At 39.2% G+C, this 24,411-nt stretch overlaps 3 protein-coding genes across 3 annotated transcripts; 1 reads left to right on the forward strand and 2 right to left on the reverse strand.

Moving 5' to 3' along the window:
- Positions 1-9,666: 9,666 nt before the first annotated feature.
- Positions 9,667-11,289, reverse strand: LOC121778265 (thioredoxin-like 1-2, chloroplastic). The gene is made up of 4 exons (XM_042175584.1): positions 10,774-11,289; positions 10,494-10,676; positions 10,236-10,400; positions 9,667-10,135 (listed from the first exon to the last, which is right to left on the reverse strand). Exons 1-4 carry the CDS (start codon positions 10,975-10,977, stop codon positions 9,923-9,925), a joined length of 765 nt encoding a protein of 254 aa, XP_042031518.1. The 5' UTR covers positions 10,978-11,289; the 3' UTR covers positions 9,667-9,922.
- Positions 11,290-14,230: 2,941 nt separating this feature from the next.
- Positions 14,231-19,109, forward strand: LOC121779592 (two-component response regulator-like APRR1). Its single transcript, XM_042176933.1, has 6 exons — positions 14,231-15,032; positions 16,163-16,324; positions 16,397-16,530; positions 16,956-17,126; positions 17,212-17,320; positions 17,754-19,109. The coding sequence occupies exons 1-6, from the start codon at positions 14,900-14,902 to the stop codon at positions 18,626-18,628; spliced, it is 1,584 nt and encodes a 527-aa protein (XP_042032867.1). The 5' UTR covers positions 14,231-14,899; the 3' UTR covers positions 18,629-19,109.
- A 158-nt stretch (positions 19,110-19,267) lies between these two features.
- Positions 19,268-22,092, reverse strand: LOC121779593 (vesicle transport v-SNARE 13-like). Its single transcript, XM_042176934.1, has 6 exons — positions 21,923-22,092; positions 21,496-21,611; positions 20,212-20,270; positions 19,940-20,119; positions 19,632-19,802; positions 19,268-19,543 (listed from the first exon to the last, which is right to left on the reverse strand). Exons 2-6 carry the CDS (start codon positions 21,587-21,589, stop codon positions 19,379-19,381), a joined length of 669 nt encoding a protein of 222 aa, XP_042032868.1. The 5' UTR covers positions 21,590-21,611; positions 21,923-22,092; the 3' UTR covers positions 19,268-19,378.
- Positions 22,093-24,411: the final 2,319 nt, after the last annotated feature.

Here is a 24,411-nt window from a genome sequence, read left to right on the forward strand (position 1 = left end):
GACTTGATTTCTTTCTGCCGCAAAGAGTCTTTGCTTCTGTTTTATAGGCCGGACTGATGGATCAATATTTAACCGATGAGTGATTACCTCAGAGGGCACTCCGGTCATGTCCAACGGAGACCATGCAAAGACATCTTTGTACTCCTTGAGGAGCTGGATGGTCTTTTCTCGGAGTAGAGGCGTTCCCGCGAAACCGATCTTGACCGTTCTGGATGGATCATCTTCGTATAACTGAACGGTCATTGAGTTCGGCTCTGGTGTGACTTCGGTCATTTCGCTTGCCTCTGACTCCGGCTGCTGTGATTGCTATGCTTGATGATGCCGATCTGATTGCTCGGCACTTTTAAGCGCAATCTGCAGACACTCTTTTGCTCTCTTTTGATCACCTCGGATGACCGCTATCCCCCCTTTAGTGGGGAGCTTGATGGTGAGATGATAAGTAGAGCAAACGGCCCGAACTGCGTTGAGCCAGTCTCTTCCCAGGATGATGTTGTACGGAGACCGAGCTTTTACCACAAAGAACTCGATCATCGTACTGGAGCTTGTAGGCGCTTTTCCCACCGTGATCGGAAGGCTGATAATACCCTCAGGGCGGGTGTCCTCCTGGGCGAAACTTTTCAGAGGAAGTGGTGCCGGACTAAGCCGAGCTGGATCCACTTCTAGTTTATCGAAACATTCTTTAAAAAGAATGCTGACTGACGCTCCTGTATCCACAAACACTCTGTGGATCAGTTTGTTTGCCACTCCGGCTTGGATGACAATAGCGTCTTGATGAGGAGAGATGGCCGGGACGGGATCTGCATCTGAAAATGTAATCACTTCGTCCTGCTTCAGCCTTTTATGCGTTGGCTCCTCTCGATTGGAGCCTCTGCGCTCTGACTTCAGGGACGATTTAGTCTTCCCGGCAGGGAGAGCATCAATAGTCAGGATTACTCCATCATATTGCTGCTCGTCATCGTCTTCGGGATCCTGTTGCCTTTTCGGATCCTGAGGAGCGCAGTTCGCACCTCTCTGCTTTTTGTTCTTTTTCGGCTGCTTGCTTTGGTATTTTTTTAATGTCCCTGCTTTCACAAGAGTATCAATACCTGCAGCCAAATGTCGGCACTCCTCGGTATCGTGACCGTGGTCTTGATGGAAGGAGCAATATTGATCCTGAGGTCGACGCGCGGCCGATTTCGTCATCCGCTTTGGTTTTTCGAACATATCGGAATGCAGTTCGAAAATTTCCGCTCTTGACTTGTTCAATGGTACGAACTGAGCGGGCGGCTTCTCAGGATTGAGACGTGGCCCCAATCGGTCTTGCACCGGAGTCCTTTGAATCCTTTCAAAAGGAGTTCGGCGAGGATGTCCCTGATCGCCAAAAGGAGTTCGGCGAGTTTGTCCCTGATCGCTATGATCGGGCTTTCTCCTGTCTCCTCGGGATGAGCTGTCTAAAGACCGTTTGCGACGGTCTGCCTCATCGGCACGGGAGAATTGGTCCGCAATGTCCCACATCTCTTGAGCTGTTTGCGGACTGCATTCCACGAGCTTTCTGTAGAGAGCTCCGGGCAGGATTCCATTTTGGAATGCCGAAATGACAAGTAGATCGTTGAGATCATCTACTTGTAGGCATTCCTTGTGGAATCTCGTCATGAAGTCGCTGATCTTTTCGTCGCGACCTTGACGTATAGAAAGCAGCTGAGCCGAAGTGATTCGGGCTTCCGCTTTCTGAAAGAACCTCCTGTGGAAAGCATCCATTAGATCTCGGTAAGATCTAATGCTGCCTTGGGGGAGGCTATCGAACCACCTTCTTGCGTTCCCGATAAGCAGCTCGGGAAACAGCTTGCACATATGGACCTCATTGAGACCCTGGTTCGCCATGTTATACTGATAGCGTCCCAAGAAATCATGAGGATCCACTAACCCGTCATAAGTCATCGACGGAGTTCGGTAGTTCTGTGGCAAGGGAGTTCGGGTGATATCGTCCGAGAACGGAGTCTTCAATGCTCCGTACATGGCGAACCCGACATCTCTTCGGTATGGAGGAGATGGAGATCTCCTGTGATTCCGGTACCGAGGAGGAACAGGAACATGTCGGGGTTGAGGATTCTTCTTCCTGGAAGACACGGCACTACTGCGGTAGTGACTTTCATGTCTGGATGAGGAAGGAGAATCCACCGTTTTCGTCTTTGGCTCTTGGCTTTTTTGCAGGAAGGCTAAGAACTCATCCTGCTTCTCAGCCAAGAACAGCTTGACAGCCTCATTCAAATCAGGCTGCTGGGAAGACTCGGTATGTGGACCTTTTGAGCGGCTTGTTCCTTCATCGTGAAAACTGGAAGTAGATGTCTCCCGAGGCTGTTTTCCGGACCTGCGGGCTGGACTAGCTTCCTCATGGTTTTCACGAACGGTATTACGGGTAGTATGTGATCTGGTATGCATTTTTTTGGGGTGGAAAAAGGGGTCAGAAATTCGCTTTATCACAAATTTGGTTCTCTGTTTCCCACAGACGGCGCCAGTGATGGTTTGGCGAATTTTTGATGGTGATGAATGCAGGAAAATACAGATCACGACACAGAGATTTACGTGGTTCGATTTACTGAGGTAAATCTACGTCCACGGGAAGAAAAGAGGGCAGAGTTGTATTGCTTGATCTGTTTTCTACAGCTTACAATACAAACTTGCTATATGATCTTTTATGTCTAGAGAGCTTAACCCTTCTTTATCTGATCTGAGTTCTATTTATACATTGAACTAAGATCGTGGCTTGCATCACCACTAATGATGGTTGTGAATGTCGTGGAGGTCATGGAGATCCTGCATGGGTCCACTATCCTGCATGAGATCCTGCATGAGTCCACTATCTCTGTGCTTGATCCACTATCCTGCATGTGATCCTGCATGAGTTGACTATCTTCCAGTTCGGTCGAATACTGAGACCGAACTTCTGAACTATTGCCGAGCAGCTTTTGCCGATCTGAGAGTAGAGCTTGACTGGTCGGCTTTTACCGAGCTGTAGGCTGGGGCCGAACTCTTTGGTAATGCCGAACTGATACTCTTCCTTGGGCTTTGGGCTGATGGGCCGTCACTGCTATTGGGCTTGTTTAGTACGTACCCCATCATGTGTGATGTATATATGTGTAGATAAGTGGATTTTCTCTAAAATCATGAACTCACATACTGGACAAGAGATGCTAACAAACAACCCACTTAAATAATTTTGAAGTTTTTTTTTATTACAATTTCAAAATTTAGATACAAAAAATGTAGTTTTATAAATATGACAGTATAAAATATTGTGTCGGAAGTAAAGGTGGATTTTAGACATATTTACTATTTGTGACATTGGAATGTTAGACCTATTTACTATTTATGGTAAAAAAAAATGTGATTTTTAATCATGGGATGAATTAAAATGCCAAAGCGAGACTCTTATTGTGGATTGACTAGAGTAGTATTTTTTAATATATGTAATTTAGTAATAAGGTAGAAAATATTGTTAGGAATGGGGATTTGGTCAGCAGGAATTATTTGTTTTTTTAGTGGAACACTAGATAATGCACTCACTGATATATATCGATATTAGAGCATCCACAATGGCGGCGAGCGGACTGGCTAGCCGATCTCCGGCGCTCGCCGGTTCGCTCGCTGAACTATTGTAACAGGCGAGCTCCATTTCGGCGAAAAAATCAGCGAGCGCACGTAGATCCGCGAGCGCTGGCCGATGCACTCGCCGGTCCGCTCGCCGCCATTACAGGCTCCGGACCAGCGAGCGAAATTTTCTTTTTTTTTTATTTTTGAAACACTATGTATAAGCGTTTTGCACGTCATTTTCATTCGCACCACTTGTTTTAATGAGTACTCTCTCTATCTTAATTTATGTACAAAATCAACAACGTGAAATTGAGAATAACAACGAAGGTAATCCAATGACGAGCGGGTCTCAAACTCCCCCGGTACCCGTGGGAGGTGTGTGGGGTCCGATGCCCGGGTACTACAACATGTACCCGTGGCAGCAGATGATGCCCGGGATGGCAACCGGGGGGTTACCGGCGATGTCGGGTGGGCACCCGGTATGCAGATGATGCCGAGGTAGGCACCCGGGATGCAGACGATGTCGGGGGGTACCGGCGATGCAGGGGACGCCGGGGGGGTACCGGCGACGCAGGGAACGCCGGGGAGGGGACAACGTCTATCGCCCCAGATTTGATTTTTCGATTGCTTCTTCTCATACATCGACCCCAACGGAGGCGCAGTTCACGCAATATGAGACTTTCTCCTTAGAGGAGTTGTGGTTTGATCTTCTCGGTGTTCCGGAAACTCCCGTTCAAACGGGGGGAGTAGGGCGGGGTCGGGGCCCCCAAAGAAGAAGGGCAGTGGGAAGGGCAAGAGGGTCGGCGAGTCGTCGTAGCCGGGTGAGGACGACTGCCCGGTACGGAGTAAGTGGACGGATGCGGAGAACGACGCGCTGTTCAAGGCGTGGGTGAGTGTATGCGATGATCCTCTCACTTCGAACAATTAGAGGATCATAAGCATGTGAGCCAAAATAGCAGCAGCCTACAAGGCATTTTGCCCGGAAGGGAGGCCGGGCACCGGGGAGGAGTGCCGGAAGGCGTGGGACCGAATCAGGGCTGGGGTCTCCCGATTTTCGGGCTTGTACACCAACGCCCTCCACATGCAGAGTGGCCAAACGGAGGATGACTGTAGGAGGATAGCGGAGAAAGCCTTCCCCCAGTCTGGGTTGTATAAGGAGTTCACCTAATGGAACTGCTATGAGGTGCTGAACGACTCCGAGAAGTTCTGGGCAGGTGTCGACGTTGGCTGGCCTAAGAAGCAACGACTGAACTATACCGGTGATTACAGCGGCAGCAACGGCGGTTCCCACGACCTCTCCGAGGGTGCTCAAGAGCTCCCGTCCCCTCCATCGTTCGCTCGCCGAACTCGCTCGGTTGGTTAAAGGCGGGCGCAACGGGAGGCGAGAGGGGGCTCCGGGGGGTCCCAGGAGGTCCAGTCGGCATCCCCCCTTGGCCAGTCGACAGAGGATCTCAAATTCTTCGCGCGTCAACAAACGTGTGCTCAGATGGTCAAGATCTTAGCCGATTGGAAGGCGGCAGAGGACCCCGAGGAGAAGAGCTTTCTTCACGCATTGCTCGTGAGCATGCGTGACGATTTGAAGGCCACCGAGGCACCGGGGGGGGTATCGGCGGCGACGGAGACGAGGAGTGAGGCGGAGGTCGGTTTTTTTTTAAAATAATGTAATTTTTTCTAAATTAATGTATTAATTTTAATATACTTTTTTTTAAATTAATGTATTTTTTAATATACTTTTTAATTTTAAATAATATTGTTGAATTTTCCCGTATCTGTGTCGTAAATTTAATTTCATATTTTGTGTGATTGTCAATTATTATTTGTTTTATATAATTAGGAGTGATGTGGCTAGGCTATTGCTGGGCTATTTGCTTGTCCTGATGATGTGACAGGGGGATTTTTAGTGCTGATGATGTGGCCGGAGGAGTTTGTGGCTAAGTTATGGCTCGGCTATGGCTGGGTGAAAACCATTGTGGATACTCTAAGCATTTTTTTTCTTTTGCTACATTAGAAATTAATGTATAATATACCCCTCAAAAGACAAAATTTTAGTTTAAATGAAGATTTTTGTGCGTTACTGTGTTGTTTGGATAATTTGACTGCAATATTTTTTTATTAATCTAATAAAAATTTTCTAACTTGAAATAGGATTTCTTTATTGCAGCAAAACTGAATTTGTGTGTGATCTTGTCAGCCAAATCACTAAAATAATCAAATTCAGATACCATTATTTTGGCGTATAAAATATATAAATGAATGCATTCACTTAGACAAATTTAATGTATGTCACGTTTAGCTGGACTAGGAGGATTGCTAATTAATGAATTTATTTCTTTAGAACTAAAATAATCAAAATTTAATTATTATGGATTTACTATAAATTATGCGTGGTCAAAAAATCATTCCAATAGAATTAGTTTGTAGTAGTAAGTAGCAAAATATACGGTCCAAATTATATCACTTTAAACATTAGTTGTTAATAATTCAAAAGCAATAAATTACGTTTTACACAAAATTATTGCTCGACTACATTAAATACTTTAATATAATCCACTGGTGACAATACACGTGACAAAGTACGGCACAATGAAGGCCTCGAAAATTCGTATGGTTTTGATTAAATATAGATATAGCTTTTTACTTTTGGATTGCTTTTTCCAATAGCCATGGTACACGTCTCACTTGACTTTGATTTTAAATTTAGTGATGGTTTTTTATATTTTGTCAATATCTATTATTGATTGTGGGACCAACATAATCTTCTTATATTTGTATAGAATCAATCAGTACGATAATTTTGTATTGACATTACGAAGAAAAATCTAATAATAATGACTGTTATACTTTGAAATAGAAATACTATACATCATCATCGTAATATATATAAGCATTTAGAAATATACGAAACTAATAAATAATATCAATAATAGGATCTACAAAATACTCTTCATTGTTAAAAAATTAGTACTGTTAACATGTTTTTTTTTGTTTTAAAAAACAATTCGAACACCAAAACCATATTTTGATTTTTTAAGGAAAAGAAGTCTGATTCTATCTAAAAATTTGAAATATCCAAATCGAAATATGATCCGATTCGATTCAATTATTCAAATTATAAATAGTTCGCTTTCTCCGTATTTGTTTGTTTTATGCATGGAAAGGTTGGCTCATGGTATTTGGGTGTGACACTTCTGCATTAGAGGATAGGCAAAGGTATTTATATCTATATCTTGGATAGGATGAAGGAAAAGATAGCAAGCTGGAGCTCGAATCAGATATCTTTTGCAGGAGAATTATTTTGGCTCAAGCTGTGCTAAACTCTATGCCACTATACGCGATGCAGTCATCCAGTATCCCTTTGAGCACATGTGAAGAGATGGAAAAGGCTATTAGAGGCTTTGTGTGGGGGAGCAATCTGGCAACCAAATGTTTGAGTAAAGTGGCATGGAGTAAGATTAAACGACCAAAAGAGAAAGACGGCATGGGGTTTCGAGACTTACACTTAGTCAATGTTGTTTTTGGCATGAAGGCTTGTTGGGAAATACTTAAAAAAACCAAAGTCATTTTGGGGTAGATTGTTATGTGCAAAGTACAAGTTTGAGTCTTAATTGAGTTTGATCCATATACCAATACCTCTTACACGCCTTTTTGGAGGCTTGTTTGCAGCTCTTGGACGTTAATGCAGAGGAACTTGGTATGGGCATTGGGGACAGGGAAGAGGGTCCAATTTTGGAATCATCGATGGGTCCCAATGTTAAGTGGACCGTTGTCTGAATCAGCTATTCAGCTTATCCCCGAGCATCTGCTTTACAAAACAGTAGATTTTTTTGTTGAAAACTCAGGTTGGAATTGGTCTAAATTTCAACATTTAGTGCTAAGAGATGTTGTCGAAATCATAGCTGTTATTATGCCACCAGAGGAGTCACAAGGGGATGATGTTGTTGTTTGAGGACCAAAGCCCGACGGTTTTCCTGCTATTGAGGAGAGTTTGGAGTTGGTATGGTCCTTAACGAATAAAAATATTTTTTTGGTTGTTGCTCAATAATGGTGTTTTGGTTAATGAGGAGAGAGCTCGACGACAGTTATCTACATCGGCGGTATGTAGCATGTGTGGTCATGACTCAGAACGTGGATTACATATGCTACGCGATTGTCTTATTGCGAGACAGACATAGGAAGGCTTGCTAAGATATGGTGAGATTGATGATTTTTTTGATAGTAGTCTAAGTCTGGCAGAATGGATTATTAGAAATATAAGCTCTAAGCTTTTGTTGGGTAGTGGTATTAGGTGGTGCACATTATTTGGCGTTGGATGTTGGCAAATTTGGAAGAACAGATGTGACTTCATTTTTAAGGGGACAAATTGAGTTTAATAAGTGTTATGGCACGGATTATGACCATGGTCTGGAGTGTGGAAGAAGCTAAATCAGTAGAATGTATAGGAGTTGGAGTAAATAGAAAGCCAATATTGGTATGTTGGTGCCCCCTTCACTTGATTCTATCAAATTAAATACAGATGCGTCTTTGGAAGGAAGCTCGAGTTGTGCTTTTGGGGGTGGACTATTCCACGACGCTACAAGAAGTTGGAAAGGTGGATTTGTTACCAATATTGGAGTTTGTTCCATTTTGACTGCAGAAATTTAGTCTATGTATTATAGGTTACACATCGCTAAAACTTTGGGTTTTCGGAAGTTAGAGGTAGAGAGTGATAGTTTTGTCGGAGTTTCTATGATTATGGGGCTCCTCGAGGTATCCATCTGTTGACGGGCAATTGTGCACAAGGTGCACGAGTTATTAAAGGATTTTAATTAAGTGGTGGTACAACATGTGCACAGAGAAGGGAATTTTGCTGCTGACTTTATGTCACATTATGCTTATAGGTTTCATAGAGGAATGCATGTGTTAGAAACAGTCCATACGGAACTCCCTAGTTAGTTGTTGCATGATAGAATACGCGTTTCTTATATTCGGTAAATTTGTTTTGTTTTCAAGCTTTGCCTGTGTCAGTTACAAAAAAAAATTTGAAGGTGTAGTTTTTCATTAAAAATAATTTTATTTTCGAACTTTGTTAGTGGCTTTTGATAGCTGAAAAAGTAATAAATGTGACAAAGCCCTCTCATAAAACCAAGTGTCACGTTATGAAATAATTTCATTATAGTGTAATGTCTATTGTCTCATCCAAGAAAAATGGTGAGCTACAAAATCACACGTTTCGATTTGCTTTTTGGATTTGATTCCATTAAATAGTGGAAATCGACAAACATAAAGTGGGAAAATGACATGGATATTTTGTAGATGGAAAATAAATTTTGCTTCAACCACCTGCTTCATTTCAAATCAGTAAAATTTCCCATCTCAAAATCTTGATATTATAATTTTTATAAGTAGAAACAAATTATTACATAATTGTTTACTCATTTTCTTATGGACATAATTAATAATATAGAAAGTAAAATTAATGAAAAGAGGGAAAAATTTATTTATTGAAATAAAAAAAGTTTCAGTTTCCAGTTTGTAGGACCCCACCTCTTATATATCCATATCCTAACATAAACCATAATATCAAAACTTTTTTTATTTGGAAAAAAGACAAATAATCTCTGGTGGTTGGTTATTTATTTGGTTGAGCGCACAACTTTATAGTACATTGTAACAAAAAGAAATTAGTCACTTCTTTTTAATCATGTGACAATACTAAAAACACAATCTCCTACTTGCTACTTTTCTCAATTATCTTCTTCCCTTCCAAGTTTCAAGTTAATCGATTCATATTTATCTTTCGAGATATTCTGAAGTTATTTTTTTCGAGATGTTCAAAGTTAATCGATTGATATGTAAAAAAAATATTCTTTTAGCAATTATCAACATGTTTATTACTCCACTATTCTTTTAGCAAAAATAGAATCTTAGAAGTTATATATCTATTTTATTTTTCTTTAAAGATGTTTCAAAGTTAATCGATTCATATGAGAAATTTTGTTCTTTTAGCACTTATAAACATGTTTATTAGTATTCTTTTAGCAAAAATAAGATCCAAAACACATATATATACTCCACCTAATATGCATTGATCCTCTTTTTAAAAAAAACAATTTCTCATACTCTAAATCCATTTCATTTAATTGCATCTTCATTCTTCAACATACAAATGAGAAATCTAACAACACCACCAAAAAATGGTGCTCCATTTTGGAACCATTCTTCAAATACTTTTTCAGGGCTTATATCTAAAACAAACAGCCCTGAAATCATAGGAATATTACATATGAAAAACATATTTACACCTCCAAACAAAACATGACAAAACTGTATTAAAAAACACACATATATAGCATTTCCAAATCTTGACAAAACCCTATGCAGCAACCATGGCATTGCCTTCCTTGAGCTCAACCTTGCTAAACAAGGTCGATTTCGCAGCTCCAGCCATTTCTCGCACCTCCAGATCTTTCGATATAAGATCCATCGATGCCAATGCCACGAGCTCCTTCTCCTCCAAACCCTTAGCCGGGGCGAGGGAGCATCGCTCCTTTCCGTACTTCGCCAACGCATCCTTGAATTTCTTGATCTACACACAACAAACAATCACAACCGCAAGTCAAAATCTGCATCAAACATCACAAATGGATGCAATTCTCGATCCAATTCAATCGAAAGAAATCGCTTACGGTTGCATTGGTGCAGCTAAAGCTGCACACATTCCCATCTGCACCTCTGTAGAATCTGAAGAAGGGCAAGACATGAACATGGAGGGCATAGCACATGGGCTTGTGCTCTTCATAATTCACAGTGAGGAAAATGGTGTTAGGGTTTGATTCAGCAAGCTGACAGATCTGCCCACACATACATACACAACAAATCAAATCAAGAAACAATAATTGAAGTAAAAATCCAATCTTGATTTTAAAAAACCCCCAAATTCTCACCTTTGGATGCAAAGCTTTACACCCTCCACAGCCAGGAGAGAAGAAGTTCAGAACAACCAATCTATCACCAGCATTCCTCAAACCCTCCACCAATTCTTGAGCTGATTCAATCTCAATCACATTAGGCTGCAGAGATTTCTCCCACCATTTTTGAGCTTTTGGAAATGAAATTGCTCCTTGTGCCTTCACAATTAACAACACATCACTATCAAAAACATGAAATGCCAAATTTGGGGGGTTTTAAATCATCCCAAATCAAAGCTTGAAAACAGATACTCACATAAACAGGGTCCAAATTTGGGGCTTTGTTGCTCCAATTGGTGATGAAGCCTCTCTGATCTGTGAAATCGAGAGTGTTCCCCCAAATTTCCTTCGAATTAGGATTCCTCAACTTTAAACCCCCAATCGAGGACCCTTTCTCTCGATTGCTCACGATCAGGCTGCTTGAACTAGAAACAGAGAAGGCAGCTGGTAGACACGACATGATTTTTCACCGATTTTTAACGAAATCGAAACTAGAAAAACAAATACCATGAAACGAAACAGAGAACCCACAAAAAAAATTCCTTTTTGTGGATGAAGAACCCTCAATTTTCTTGTTTACAATCAAGAATAAATCACATATAAACTTGTGTTCAAAGAGGCGCTTCAAGGAATAGGAGGAATTCGATGTATAGTTTTCTTCTTGTGATTGTTTCTCTTGTTAGAGAGAGAAGGGTTGGGATGAATTGAAAGGGGTTTGTGATTTTGAAGCTTTGGAAATACAGAAGCGTGAATTGAAAGAATTGAGATACAAATAGTGAAGGGAGAGAGAGAGGGAATGGATAAATTGAAAAAAAATAAGTTTATCCAAAATTAAAATGTTTCCTTTTTAGTATTTTTTTAACTTAAAAATAAATTCCTGGAATTTAATAATCGGATAAAACTGATTTAATTTCGTTGTGATTATTGTTCATTGGATTAAACTATAGTACTTGGATTATTTGAATTCGGGCAAGTTGTCAAATATATATTCACTCATTCCGTTTGCAAGATTGTATTCGAATTAAATTTGTAGTGTGTTTAGTTCATGGGATTTAATCATACAATTCAATCCTAGATGAATAATCATGGGATGATTAGTCATAGCTAACCACTATCACGAAAACAATCTCAAACTCAATCATAGATTGTATCTTAAATTCTTAATGTTATTTTATCTAAGAAACCGAAGAACTAAATGAATTATTTGACTTTGACAATGGAATAATTGTCAAATTCTAGTTCGGTTACCTTTTTCAAAAACTGAATTATAAATAACGAAGATCGTAATATTTGCAGTGTGGCCACACTTCAAAATCTGAGTTATCAATTACTCCACACAGTTAGTAATTTTTGCAATTATCTTGTTCGTCTCATTTTGGCAAAATACGCAATTATTAGGCCGCAGTTGATTTTAAACATTGCAAATGTTATTATACATTATAAATGCTAACTTATTTTCTTATAATCGTGAATTTTGTTAGAAAATATACTAATGAAATAATTGCGAAACATACAAATTTCAAAAATTGATTTCTTTACTAATTTATTTGACAATTTGACCTTATATAATCTCGTTTCTAAGTTTTGACTCATTCCAAATCAACATCAAAATTTGCTAGCTCTAAAAATTTTTAGTAGAAAATTCTGTAGAATAGATTGACTAATCACCTAACACCGGAAATTTATCCCGAATTAATAATTTTACTAATAACCTCCATTTGATGTTCGGTTGACAAGATTAAATCTCATGATTAAATATGTATCATATTTGATTCATAAGATTGAACCCTTCAACTTAATCCTAGATGATAGTCTCATGATAATTAATCATAGTCTCCCCCTCCAACTAAAATAATCTCACAACTTAATCCTAGATAGATAGTCTATGATATTAGTCATGACAACCGAACGCCACCCGAATAGAACGGCAATGTAGTTAGTTAATGTGATTTTCTATGTTATTCAAATCAGAAATTTGTTATTAGAAATTTAATTTTCGGATAATTTGTTAATCAAATCAGAAATTTAATTTGCGGATAATTTGTTATTACAAAGTGGATAAGAATTGCGTAATTATAGATTTTGGTCAGGTTTGTGTTCGGCAGCTTTGGAATATTTTGGTTGATGTATAAAATTATCATCAAATTTTTGTATTTATGATTTCTGTGGTCGGTTGTAAATATTAATCCGTCTGTATATATCATTATTAAAGGGAGTTTCCAAAAATTGCAATTAATAGTAAATTGATTCTAATAGTCTGTATATAAAATCCTAATTAAGTAGTCAATAAAATAACATTAAATGTGAAAAACATTAAATTTAACTTTAAATTCGACTACAAATTTATTCCAGCAAAATTTGTTATGAAAATTGAGAAGAAAATTAAGCAATAAATTATAACAACCAGTTACTTAAAAATTGGCTAATTGTGGGCCGTGTAAAGGGCCAATAAATTAACGAGAAGGAATCCGTAGCCCTTCTAAGCCCATTTAGCCCAAAATAAATAGAGAATTTACAACATAAGAAAACAAAGATATGGCCCATGCAGGTCTCGAACCAACTGAGCTAATGGGCCATTTCGTGAATAACACTATTTGGGCTTTTTATAAAGCTATAAAGATTACTATATAAAAATCGACTTGACATCTTATTGAAGGGATGTATTCAATAATTTCGAGACTGAAATTTGCTTTAAAAGATCATAAAATATGTGGGACAACTTTGGTATATGCACTTTAACAAATGAAACTAGTAATAATGAAAGATAAGTCAAACCCAAAACCACAAAGGCATATTATTTATCAATAAAAAAAGATAGGCATATCATTTCCTATAATTGATAAATGGAGTATCATTTATCAATCGAAAACTCTATTAAATTTATTCTTTGGAATTGTCGTGTATCTCTTGGCTTGACGGCCACTTGCCATTACTCTCTCCATCTCATCGAAGATAACCTACTTTCATTTTTAGTTTGTCTCACCCAAGACGACTATTACTAAAAGGAAAACTCTTTTATATCTACTTTATTCCCTCTCTATTATTTTACTCTCTCTACCTATCACACAAAATAAACTGCATAAAATCTCGTGCCACCCAAAGAAGGGGTCATCTTCCTTGGACGGACGGAGTATCTGTGATTGTGGTTAACTTTTCTTCTTCGTGTTCCATTAACTGTCAGCAAGATCCGTCGCACCACCTTTCCCTTCAATGCTGACAAAGACATTTTTCAGTGATTTCTATGATTTAAGTATCATTGGATCTCATGATTTAAACACCATTCGATTCATGTGCTATCATAGAATCCATAATAGAACTCCATTGAATGTGACCATTAGAGTTTACGCTAACTTCATGGTCGACAACTCCTTCCCAACTATTCGAGGTTGTGGTTAAGTTTCGTCATCACCCGTTATCGATCGTTAATGGCACTCGCAGCATCGCATCTGCCTTCGACAATGACCTTTTTCACAATACCCACCCTACGAGTTCGATTTGCCGAATCCACCCTCACCACCATCCAAGTGCACCCCTCATTGTCGAGGCAACCCAATTGTAGAAACAGATCTTTACCAAGTGAGCTATATTCCCCAATCCAAGTGGAAAATACACCAAAAAAGCCAAAGGAATATCTCGTAACATGATTGAATCAACATAAATATAATTCACTCTTTAATCGATATAATATCTCCCCATCCAGCCTCTCCTAGCCCTCCACGTCATCCATTTCCCTAAGCTGCGCCGGATGCGCTCGATCTCCGCCCTCCATTTCACGCAATCTCGACGATCCGCTCATTTTAGCAGCCACCACTACAGAATTGGAGAAGAAAAAGCGCTATTAAAATATCTTTTTCTCTCTCTCCTTTTTCGGCACTTTATTCTGAGCGTTTCTGCAACAAGCGAAGGAAATTCATTCACTGGATAGAAATAGATAGATACAGGTTTTGATAGGTGGTGTTCTAAAGTGCGCCGGGGCGGCTCGGGTGACCGTTTGGATTCGGAGTTTCCTATTTCAGCTGCTCCCTGTGATGATTGATTGCCGTTTATGGAAAGCGGGGATTGTCAACTGGCTGATTGATGATTTGATTTGACGCCGTCGACGCAGCAGCTACTTAATTGATATTGAGCTGAGTTCTGTGGTTTGGTTTGTGGTGTGGTGATGATCTGGAGGAATGGATGTTTGTGGTGGATTTTGGCGGTGAATTGGATTGGATTGGAGTGGTTTTGATCATTTTTGGTCGGCGGTTTATCGATTTGGGGAGGTTTTTGAGGTGTGAGAATGGAGTTTGTGTAGCGCTGATTGGTTTTGGGGGTCAATTTGGAACCCTAGTTCGTGATTGAGATTAGTTTTGGAGGCTGAGGAGTAAGGACTGAGGATAGTGATGGAAAAGAGTGAGATAGCGAAGGCCGGGGACGGGTTTATTGATCGGAGTAAAGTGAGGATTTTGCTTTGTGATAATGATGTGAGGAGTTCTGAGGAGGTTTCTACACTTTTGTGTAGATGTTCTTATCAAGGTTTTGATTTGCTATTCCTCTTCTTGATTTGGAATTCATTGATTTTGAGTGTTGATTGAAGTTGCTTTTTTTTATGGTTAGTTAGTTATTTGTTATGTGGATGAATTCTTGTTATCAATATGTGTATGTTTGGTTAGTTATTTTCGATATATTGATGATTCTTGTTTGCAATATGTGTGCTTTAGTCATGTATGTACTTCTGCTATTTGTTTATAAAATAGCTGTGAAGTTTTTAGTGATCTGTAGTTGTGATACTGATGTTTCATGGATTGAAAAGATTAAGGAAGCTGGAGTTTGTTGTTGATCTTTACCATGGTAATTATGCTATTATAGAAAACAGGCTTAATTGCCGATATTTATGATGTATGTTCATTCGAGATGTAGGTTGCCCTATTTAGAAGCTGACGTGCTCTAAGTTACATATCGGAAAGATTTTAATTAATCACAGAATTCATTAGACCCAATGAGTAAGTAACTGGAATTAAGTCAACTGGCTTCCTTAAGTTTCGGTACTTCAGTAAGGTTTCCTGAGGATCGGCTGGAATCTGGATCACCACTTAAACATGAGTCCAGCTGTTGGCTATATCAACCTTGCAGAACTCCGCCTTACTTGTATCACTTTCATCTTTGTCATGGCAGTTCACATGAAAAATATTGGAGTTTTTACTTAAGAACTTGTTCTAATTAACTTTTACATCATTTGTCACTTAATCAGTTGATGAAGCTATAGGAGTTCATTCAACTCTGTATATATGCAGTACTGTCCATCTCTAAAGTAAGTTGCTTTAGTACTACATTTTGGAAATATTCTCAATCGTATAAGTATGTCGTGAGGGTTTCTGTTCTTTTTTCTCATCTATAAAGTTCGCATCACACGCGCTAACAGATGTCTGTATTAGATTCATGTTCTTTCAAGTTCCGAATCTGTATGCTGTCTGCTTTCTACTCCTGCTGGTGATTTTGGGTAGTACATACACTAACAAATACGTATTTGATTTGGTGATAGTTTGAGAACTGAGAAAAAAGGATCTAGTTATTGATTCTGGAAAGTTGATTTGAGTTTTATTCTTTTAATGCATTCAACCATTTATGGAGTTTTGGTGCTGAATGTAATGGATCTTTCTTTTCAGTGACTACCGTAAAGTCACCAAGACAGGTAATCGATGCACTGAATGCAGAGGGGCCTGATATAGATATCATTCTTTCTGAGGTAGAGCTTCCAATGTCTAAAGGACTGAAAATGTTAAAGTACATTACGAGGGACAAAGAGTTGCGACGAATTCCTGTGATAAGTAAGTATCCACTTTATTTGATTATAAATATTTGAATTTAATTTAATTATTTTTCTGCATGCGTTTTGTTAGTGATGTCCGCTCAAGATGAGGTTCCTCTCGTTGTCAAGTGCCTGAAATTTGGAGCAGCCGACTATCTAGTGAAACCATTACGTACAAATGAGCTGTTGAACTTGTGGACTCACATGTGGAGAAGAAGGAGAATGGTACATACTATCTACTTTACACGAAGTAGTTATCATTTAATTTAATATTTTTCAAAAAGGGATATATTGAATAAATCAATCGTAAATTCTGAGTTTTTACTATCTTGGCTCATAATGGGTCTCCACCGGCTACAGCCACTTCTTCTTTGTTGCACCCTTGGCAAACATCAGTTACCTTCAACTGACTAGCCGTATAAACTGCTAGATAAATGGTTGTTAACCATAAATTACATCATGCAAACCATACCTCTTTTTCGCACCCGGGCTACCTTGAAGCCAGGTGTCGTATTCCTATTGTCAAATTTTGTATGTGGAGTGTTGCGTGTATTTATTGTGTTTACTTTGACAGAGTACATTAGCCATATATTCCCTAAGGTTTTAGTATAAATACAATGGTTGCATGTGTCTAACTTTTCTATCTACAGCTTGGACTTGTGGAGAAGAACATCATAAGTTATGATTTTGATCTGGTGGTGTCAGACCACAGTGATGACGCTAACACCAATAGCACTACCTTATTTTCGGATGACACAGACGACAAGTCTCGAAAGAGTACTAACCCAGAGATGTGTGTCTCAACTCACCAAGAAAATGAGGTGAGGTTAATTTAATGTACTGAAGTCTGAAAGCACCCTTTTAAGTGTGCCTGTATTTGACTTGTCTTTGCATCTATTTTTTCAGATAAATACCACCACAGCTGTTCCTATAGCTACTGCAGATGAGACTCGTCGGGAGTGTCAGCCTGATGTGCCAGGAATAAGTGACAGGCGTACATATGAAATGAGGATAGGTAAATTAATCACAAGATTTAATCATTTTGTGACTACTAAAAGCTGCTAATCTTGTGCATGTCTATATGTGTGTGTGTATTTGAAGAATGAAACTGAAACTGTTTTTTTATTGGCTTATTTGCATATGTTTTCTGTGACTGTTAGCTAAAAGCTCGAAGCGTGAATCGAATAGCTAAAGTGCATTTACATGCTAGAGAATTGTAATTTTGAGTTTCTCTGATAGTTTTCACAGCAATGTTAGCATATGAGTTATCATTCATTGATTTCTTCTGTGTGCTGCTGTATTTTAGATTCTTCTCAGTTAGTTCTTGAATTTCTTACTGAAATTTTGAAAGATTAAGGCTTGATCTAAGCAATCTTTTGTTGAGTGTTTTGTTTTTCAATCCTTATGACATAAGCCTAACTCCCAAGTGTGCTTTTAAATTGTTTCAGGACAAATTTTACCTTTTTTAAAGAAGAGCGAATTGAAGATAGGCGAATCTTCTGCTTTTTTCACCTACGTCAAATCCAGCACATCCAAAAGCATCAACCATGCTGTTCCTGAAATTACAGCTCAACACATGAGCTTCGTGGAGAATCACATACTGAATCGTGAAGTGGGTTCGATCATTCAAGGAGAAAAAACTCGAGAGACCCCAGAAAACCCTTCACCACAAGATGACCAACCAAGCAGTAACAGTGCCCCCGAATCGTCTGTTATGGACAGGTCAAGCACTCCTCCTAATGAGCATATGCATTTAGGAAATGATTCTCCTAATGATGTGACGGCTGCTTATAACCAGACCCCATATCCTTATTACTTGCCCGGGGTGATGAATCAAGTGCCAATGTCATCAGCATCTATGTATCCCAAAAACCTCCCCGATACGAGCAACCATGCCAATTCTGCTTTGATTCCTCAGTTCAGTCATGTTCCACACTGTCCTCCTCATATCCCGGGAATGGCACCTTATCCGTACTACCCGTTTGGCTTATGCCCACATCCAGGTCAAATGCCTGGTCCACATCCATGGACATCATTTGGGAATTCTATGTTCAGTGAAGTGAAGTTAAGTAAAGTTGATCATAGAGAGGCAGCACTGTTAAAGTTCAGGCAAAAACGGAAGGAAAGATGCTTTGACAAGAAGATCAGGTACGTGAACAGGAAAAAACTAGCTGAACGTAGACCTCGTATAAGGGGCCAGTTTGTGAGGAAGGTAAATGGCGTTAACGTGGATCTCAATGGCCAACCTGCGCTAACCGAAGATGATGAGGGAGAAGAGGAAGAGTACGATGAGGAAGATCAAACAGCCAATATGGAAATTTGACATGAAGATGGTGCATCCATGTGATTCATTACCAAATGATTCTGCATTCGTCTTTGAGATCAGCTAGATGTGATCATTAAAGATAAATATCTCAGGATACGAAGATAGGTATGTAGAGCTATTCTTGGGGGTTCTCAGCGGGGCCAGGCAGACGAGATGATTCGTGGAATTCAGCAAGTTCCCTAACTAGCTCACTGGATTCTCAGATTGATAGGCCAAAGAGGGAAAAGGTAAATTTAGATATATAGATTGATTTCCACCTGTGACAACTACTCATGACATGATCCATTTCTATGGCAATTTATGCCTTCTCTTTTACTTGACTTGTGTCTAATAGAACAAAATTTGTGCTGTATTTGTTTGCTGTATATGTTTTGATGTTGTTAGGGAATAAGATATTCTTAGAGTAGAGAGGTACTTATACATGTTGTACTATTGATAACTATCAATCATTTTGCAATTTTCACACTTCTTTCAAACATTTCTACGATTACTCCACCTCTTGACGTGTAGCAATTTTGATATCAACAATTTTCCAGCTTTGAAACATCATTTTTTTCAAAGAAATACTGTCTGTCAAAACTGCTACAAATCAAAAAAATGAAGTCGTATTGAAACGTTTTATAAGTGACATCAAAATTGCAAAATGAGTCGTAGTATCGATTTATTTGAGAATCAAACAACTCAAGGATGACAAATGCAAATCATGTGGCATAGAGATTGTATCCAAAACAACGGAATCAATTCCAGTTATGAAGACGAGTGGCGGGTCAGCTTGAAGTAGAGAATAACGACTATGACGATTACCAAGAGTGCGATGATAGTGCCGATGATCCATTTGTTCCTGCTCATCCTTCTCGACATGTTGGTCAGAATTTTTTTGCTCCGGCCGATGTTATCATCCACCGCATGAAGCTGCAAAAGGGGTTGTAAAATCGTAATGCACTCTCAACTAAACAGGTTCACCAGAAGGAGGTTGACAAGACAAGAACACGTGACGTACGTTGTTATGTGCATGCAGGAGGGATTGCCGTTGCTGGTGGAGATCATGAAGAATCGAGACTCCAAGCTCTTCAGTTTCAAGCATTGTTTTACGACCTTCCCTGATCCTGTCGCTCGACTTACCTAATTTTTCAGTTGACATCAGCAGCCTTGCTCGTTGATCTGCTGATGCCTATTCAATCCAACATCAAATTGAATACCAGTATATTAGATAATCTATGGGGGAAAGAAACCAAATAAGTATGAAACATGATTCCTTATAGGACAAATAAAGCCACAATACTAAAAGAGATATAGAAGAATCAGTACCGTCGCCATACTCGACTGCATCAAGTCATCCCGAGCTGCTTGGTTGGCATTACCCGATGCAATCCTCTTCACTTCTGATTTCAAATTGTTCAAGTCTGTTTTGTACTCTCTCAACTTGACAAGAAGTGTAGCTTTCACACCTGGCGGCAAGCTCCTAGCTTCTAGATCCATTTTACGTATCTTGGATGTTTAAGCACAAGTTGGATGTTAGTATAGAGTCTAAAGGCATAAGAATCATTCGTTATTCATATGTGTGTCGGTAAGCCAGTTACCAGTGCCTCGGCATCTTCTAATCCTCCTGCAACTTCGGATACCTTCTGTTTCTTTTGTTCTGCCAATGGGAAAGTTCCACCAATATCAGCAGCAAATGGAAGTAAAAATAAATTACATGCTTTAAGGAACTATGTGAACTCATCATCCATAAATTGATGGCTGATTGTTTCTGTCACAGTTTCTAAGTTATAAGAACTTAAAAGACGGCCTAGCAAGCAGATTTGACTATCAAGAAAAATAAATACTAACAACTTAAAACGCTACATCTGTCAAACTATAAGGGAGATTTTATCTGGACTTCTTAGACGTGCACTTTATGGCATAAGTAACTCAGTCCTTGTCTAAAATAGCTTGAGATTATTGTCAACAAGCGGATTCAATTTTTGTCCCAAATACTATTATAGAAATACAGAAATACGTAAATGGTACTTGAACTTTAACAAATACTAGAATCTTTTTGCAGCTATGATACAATCTGTCCTAAATATGATATAAATACGGAAATAAACCAGCTTGTTCGACATCGTCAGCAAATCGTAAATGTGATATTTCCATATTTTCATCAACTGCCATGTAAAGCAAATACTGAAAATAGGCAAATGGATCTCCTCTCAACTATTGATCACTTTAAAAGAGACAATTTACAGGCATTCCAATCTTCATCCTCCTACAATCCCCAATACCATCCCCCCCCAGACACAGTCAAGAAACGCCCAATCATCATAAGTCATAACCATACACACCTCAGAAAAATCAATCTTAAACACCATGCATCAATCAGCATTTTAAGTTTAAGTCTGATTCTACCAAGAGAATATTATAGGATGAAGGTAGTAGGGATGCATAGTTAAATCGTCCATGTTAGATGCATCAAATGTGCAGCTAGATGGAAATCCAAATATTCATAAATTTAACAAGACACCATGTTAAAAATTTCAAATAACATACTGTTTAAAATATGAAATCATCAAACTAAATGCTATGGACAGACTTCTATCCACAAAAAAAATTCAAAACATACACAGCCACATATGTTCATCAAATTATGAGTACCACCACGTTTAATGTTTCGATCCATTTTCTAACATTTCATAAATGATTCCAGTGAGCTGCACATTACTCTATCAAAGTGTCATCCTACATCCACCAAGAAGCAACAATGCCTTTCCTCAAAGAGATTCACAGACATTAGGTCAGAATCATCACATAACAATCAAACTGACAATACTGAATGTATAAATCTCATAAGAAACTCAAAGCAGAACGGAAAATTTTCGCCTCACCTCCATCGAGAACAGTAGCTGAAGTAACCTTTTTCGAAAGATTAGCAGATATCTCACAGTATTGCCGCTCATAACCCTCAAATACTTGACTCATCCTTTAACCCCTCAACAATCTCCTGCAATCCACAACAACAATGCTCAATTCCAAAATTAATTAAATAATCCTAAACATTACAGATTCTCATTTCTCATATTTTATTCATCGCCACAGATATCCGATCGAATTTTAAACTATCAGCTTATTCTAGTTTGTTAAAATCATACACCACAATCATTCCGTCAACACCAGCATCTACCAATCCATATAGATATTTCAGCACTGATTCGATAAACAGAAGCTATTAATCACCGGAATTCAATGAAATTCGAGAATGTGAATTGTGAAATGAGGAGCGCTTGAATTTTGATCAATCGATACGATTTTTACCTTCAATTGCTCGGATCGGCGCCGGAAATTAACAGGCAATGATCGGAGATGCACTCCGGAATGGGGTGAAAATTTGTTGGAACAATCTAGAAACGGTTAAGGTTAATGGCCTTCGGAAAATTGTTTGTTAAAACGATAATGGAGATTGAAGCTCAACTGAATCTATTATGATAGTTTAATGATTTAATCTATTAGTAACAATGTAAGAATTTAATTACAATAATTTTTATCTCTACAAAAGTTTTGTGTAAACTAGTACTATCATTAATTTGAAAATTATCAATTATATACTCATTTTTAAAATGTTTTTTATAAGATCCCATATTCCCTAAAGTCTCATTTAACTAATTTTTAGGACGTTCCATTCAAAATACTAACGTGTTTTATAAAATAGAAATACAAGTATGTAATTTATCAACTCTTAATTAAATTCACAAAATAAGACTGTATAAAATTTTTTGATGAAAATGAAAGCTTCACATTTGATGACGTGATATCTTGGTTTCTGGGATTACAAGATAACAAAACCGGGCGTAATACAACCCAAAAGAAGGAATACAAAAATGAACTGAAGTTACAACGAAAATGAAACAACTAAACCAGTATGCTATGACAGCCGAGTCGAGGAGGCCTCTTCCCGCAAGACGAGATACGCCCCGGTAGTGCTCTCGGTTTGGCGTGTCGTCCCCAAAGGTAAAACGGCTACGTCTCTTCTGATGCAGCACCGCAATCAGCAGAGCTCCGGCGAACGGGATGGAGGAGAGGGCAGAGCTTCGACAGAAAGACAATGCAGGGAGAGGGAGAGAGCTTATGCAGAGAATGCTTGTAGGTGTGTGTCCTAATGCAGTGGTATGGCTAGCCTATTTATAGGCCAACCACCATGCAGGGTCAACCAGCCATTGAAGGCTCATCATGGCAAAAACGTAACCGACGTCGGTTACAGGCGTGGAAGTCCAAGTCCAAGATCGAGATCGAGATCGAGATCGAGATCGAGATCGGGATCGGGCTCGGGCCCGCGGCCCGTGACCGCGAGCGCGAGCACGAGCACGGGCTCGGGCTCGGGCGGGCGGGCGGCGGCGGCGGCGCGCGCGTGTGCGCGCGTGTGGGCTCTTTCACCCATCTTGGTCCACTATAATTATTAAGTAACATAAAGTCACTTAATTTATACACATTAAAGATGTGTTAATCCTCCAATGTGGGATAATTAACACTAGTTAATTATTCCCTAAGCTCCATCTCCAAGCTTTAATTAAAAGCTAATTATGCCCAACTTTAATCCACTATTTCTCACTCACCGGAAATCGGATTTGAGAAAGTGAATATACTACATTTACCTACGTAAAATGTAGATCGACGCTATGTCATTTAATTTCACAAAATTAAATGTCTCGTCACATTTATTATTTGGTCAAAATCCATTGACCGGGCATATTTAATCCATGATTTTTACAATCCCCCACATGAGTGGAAATAGCCGAATGCATATGCATGCAGACACAAGCTCAACCCTCGCGAGGTATATAAGCATAAGGATAGGTAGTTGTTGACTTTGAACCCTCCATAGTCGACAACATCGGATACACAGGCGGCTTAGTAGCGCGATGCTTTGAACTAATCCCCCACGGCGTGCACTGAGACAATGGTGTTAACGCTTAAACACCTCAACCTCATCCGTTCTCACGTTTTGTGTCCATTGCGGTCTTGGACACCACTTTGGATTCATAAGTGCGTTTTTTTATGAAGCGACCACATTTCGCACTTACATAGGTGATTCTTAGTCAAGTACCTTGCCATACTTGGTCTCTTTGAGAATTCCATCTCTTTGAGATCCTTAAGAACCATTAAAAGTCATAGACTTAGCCTTTACCACGAGGCAAGTTCTCCAACACTCTATTGCTCTCTAGGGAATCGATATAGTTTGAGTGTTTTTCCATGAACTCTCATAGCTTAGTTGTCCCTTTGAACCAAGTTCTTAGGATCTCCAGTCATCATGGTTGGGTTACCACTATGACAATTCTTTAGTTTGTGGATTTCAAACTCATTCCCTCTAGCAACTTATTCATTTGATCACGGTTTAACCCTTTGGTTAGCGGATCCGCTAGATTATCTATTGACTTCACATAGTCAATTGTAATCACCCCTGTTGTGATCAAATGTCTCACGGTGTTATGTCGTCGACGTATATGTCGAGACTTACCGTTATAGAAACCATTGTTTGCCCTTCCAATAGCCGCTTAGCTATCGCAGTGAATCAGCACTGGTGGCACTGGCTTAGACCAACATGGAATGTCTTCAAGGAAGTTCTTAAGCCACTCGGCTTCCTCACCAGCCTTATCCAAGGCAATGAACTCCGATTCCATTGTTGATCGGGCTATACAGGTCTGTTTTGTGGATTTCCACGATACAGCACCACCCCCAATAGTAAAGACATATCCACTTGTTGAAAGTGAGTCTCTATTATCGGATATCCAATTGGCATCACGGTACCC

Source organism: Salvia splendens, chromosome 19 (assembly GCF_004379255.2).
Source record: "Salvia splendens isolate huo1 chromosome 19, SspV2, whole genome shotgun sequence".
NCBI lineage: Eukaryota > Viridiplantae > Streptophyta > Magnoliopsida > Lamiales > Lamiaceae > Salvia > Salvia splendens.

Bases quoted from the DNA above. Each gene is read 5' to 3' on its own strand.
- LOC121778265 (XM_042175584.1), bottom strand. From the start codon at position 10,977: ATGTCGTGTCTACCAGCTGCCTTCTCTGTTTCTAGTTCAAGCAGCCTG. The intron at 10,401-10,493 runs GTGAGAATTTGG...ATGTGTGGGCAG, and splicing joins GTAAAGCTTTGCATCCAAAG to ATCTGTCAGCTTGCTGAATC. The intron at 10,136-10,235 runs GTAAGCGATTTC...TGTTGTGTGTAG, and splicing joins TTAGCTGCACCAATGCAACC to ATCAAGAAATTCAAGGATGC.
- LOC121779593 (XM_042176934.1), bottom strand. From the start codon at position 21,589: ATGAGTCAAGTATTTGAGGGTTATGAGCGGCAATACTGTGAGATATCT. The intron at 20,120-20,211 runs GTAACTGGCTTA...TAAACATCCAAG, and splicing joins TAGAAGATGCCGAGGCACTG to ATACGTAAAATGGATCTAGA. The intron at 19,803-19,939 runs GTACTGATTCTT...TGGATTGAATAG, and splicing joins TGCAGTCGAGTATGGCGACG to GCATCAGCAGATCAACGAGC.
- LOC121779592 (XM_042176933.1), top strand. From the start codon at position 14,900: ATGGAAAAGAGTGAGATAGCGAAGGCCGGGGACGGGTTTATTGATCGG. The intron at 16,531-16,955 runs GTACATACTATC...TTCTATCTACAG, and splicing joins TGTGGAGAAGAAGGAGAATG to CTTGGACTTGTGGAGAAGAA. The intron at 17,127-17,211 runs GTGAGGTTAATT...CTATTTTTTCAG, and splicing joins CAACTCACCAAGAAAATGAG to ATAAATACCACCACAGCTGT.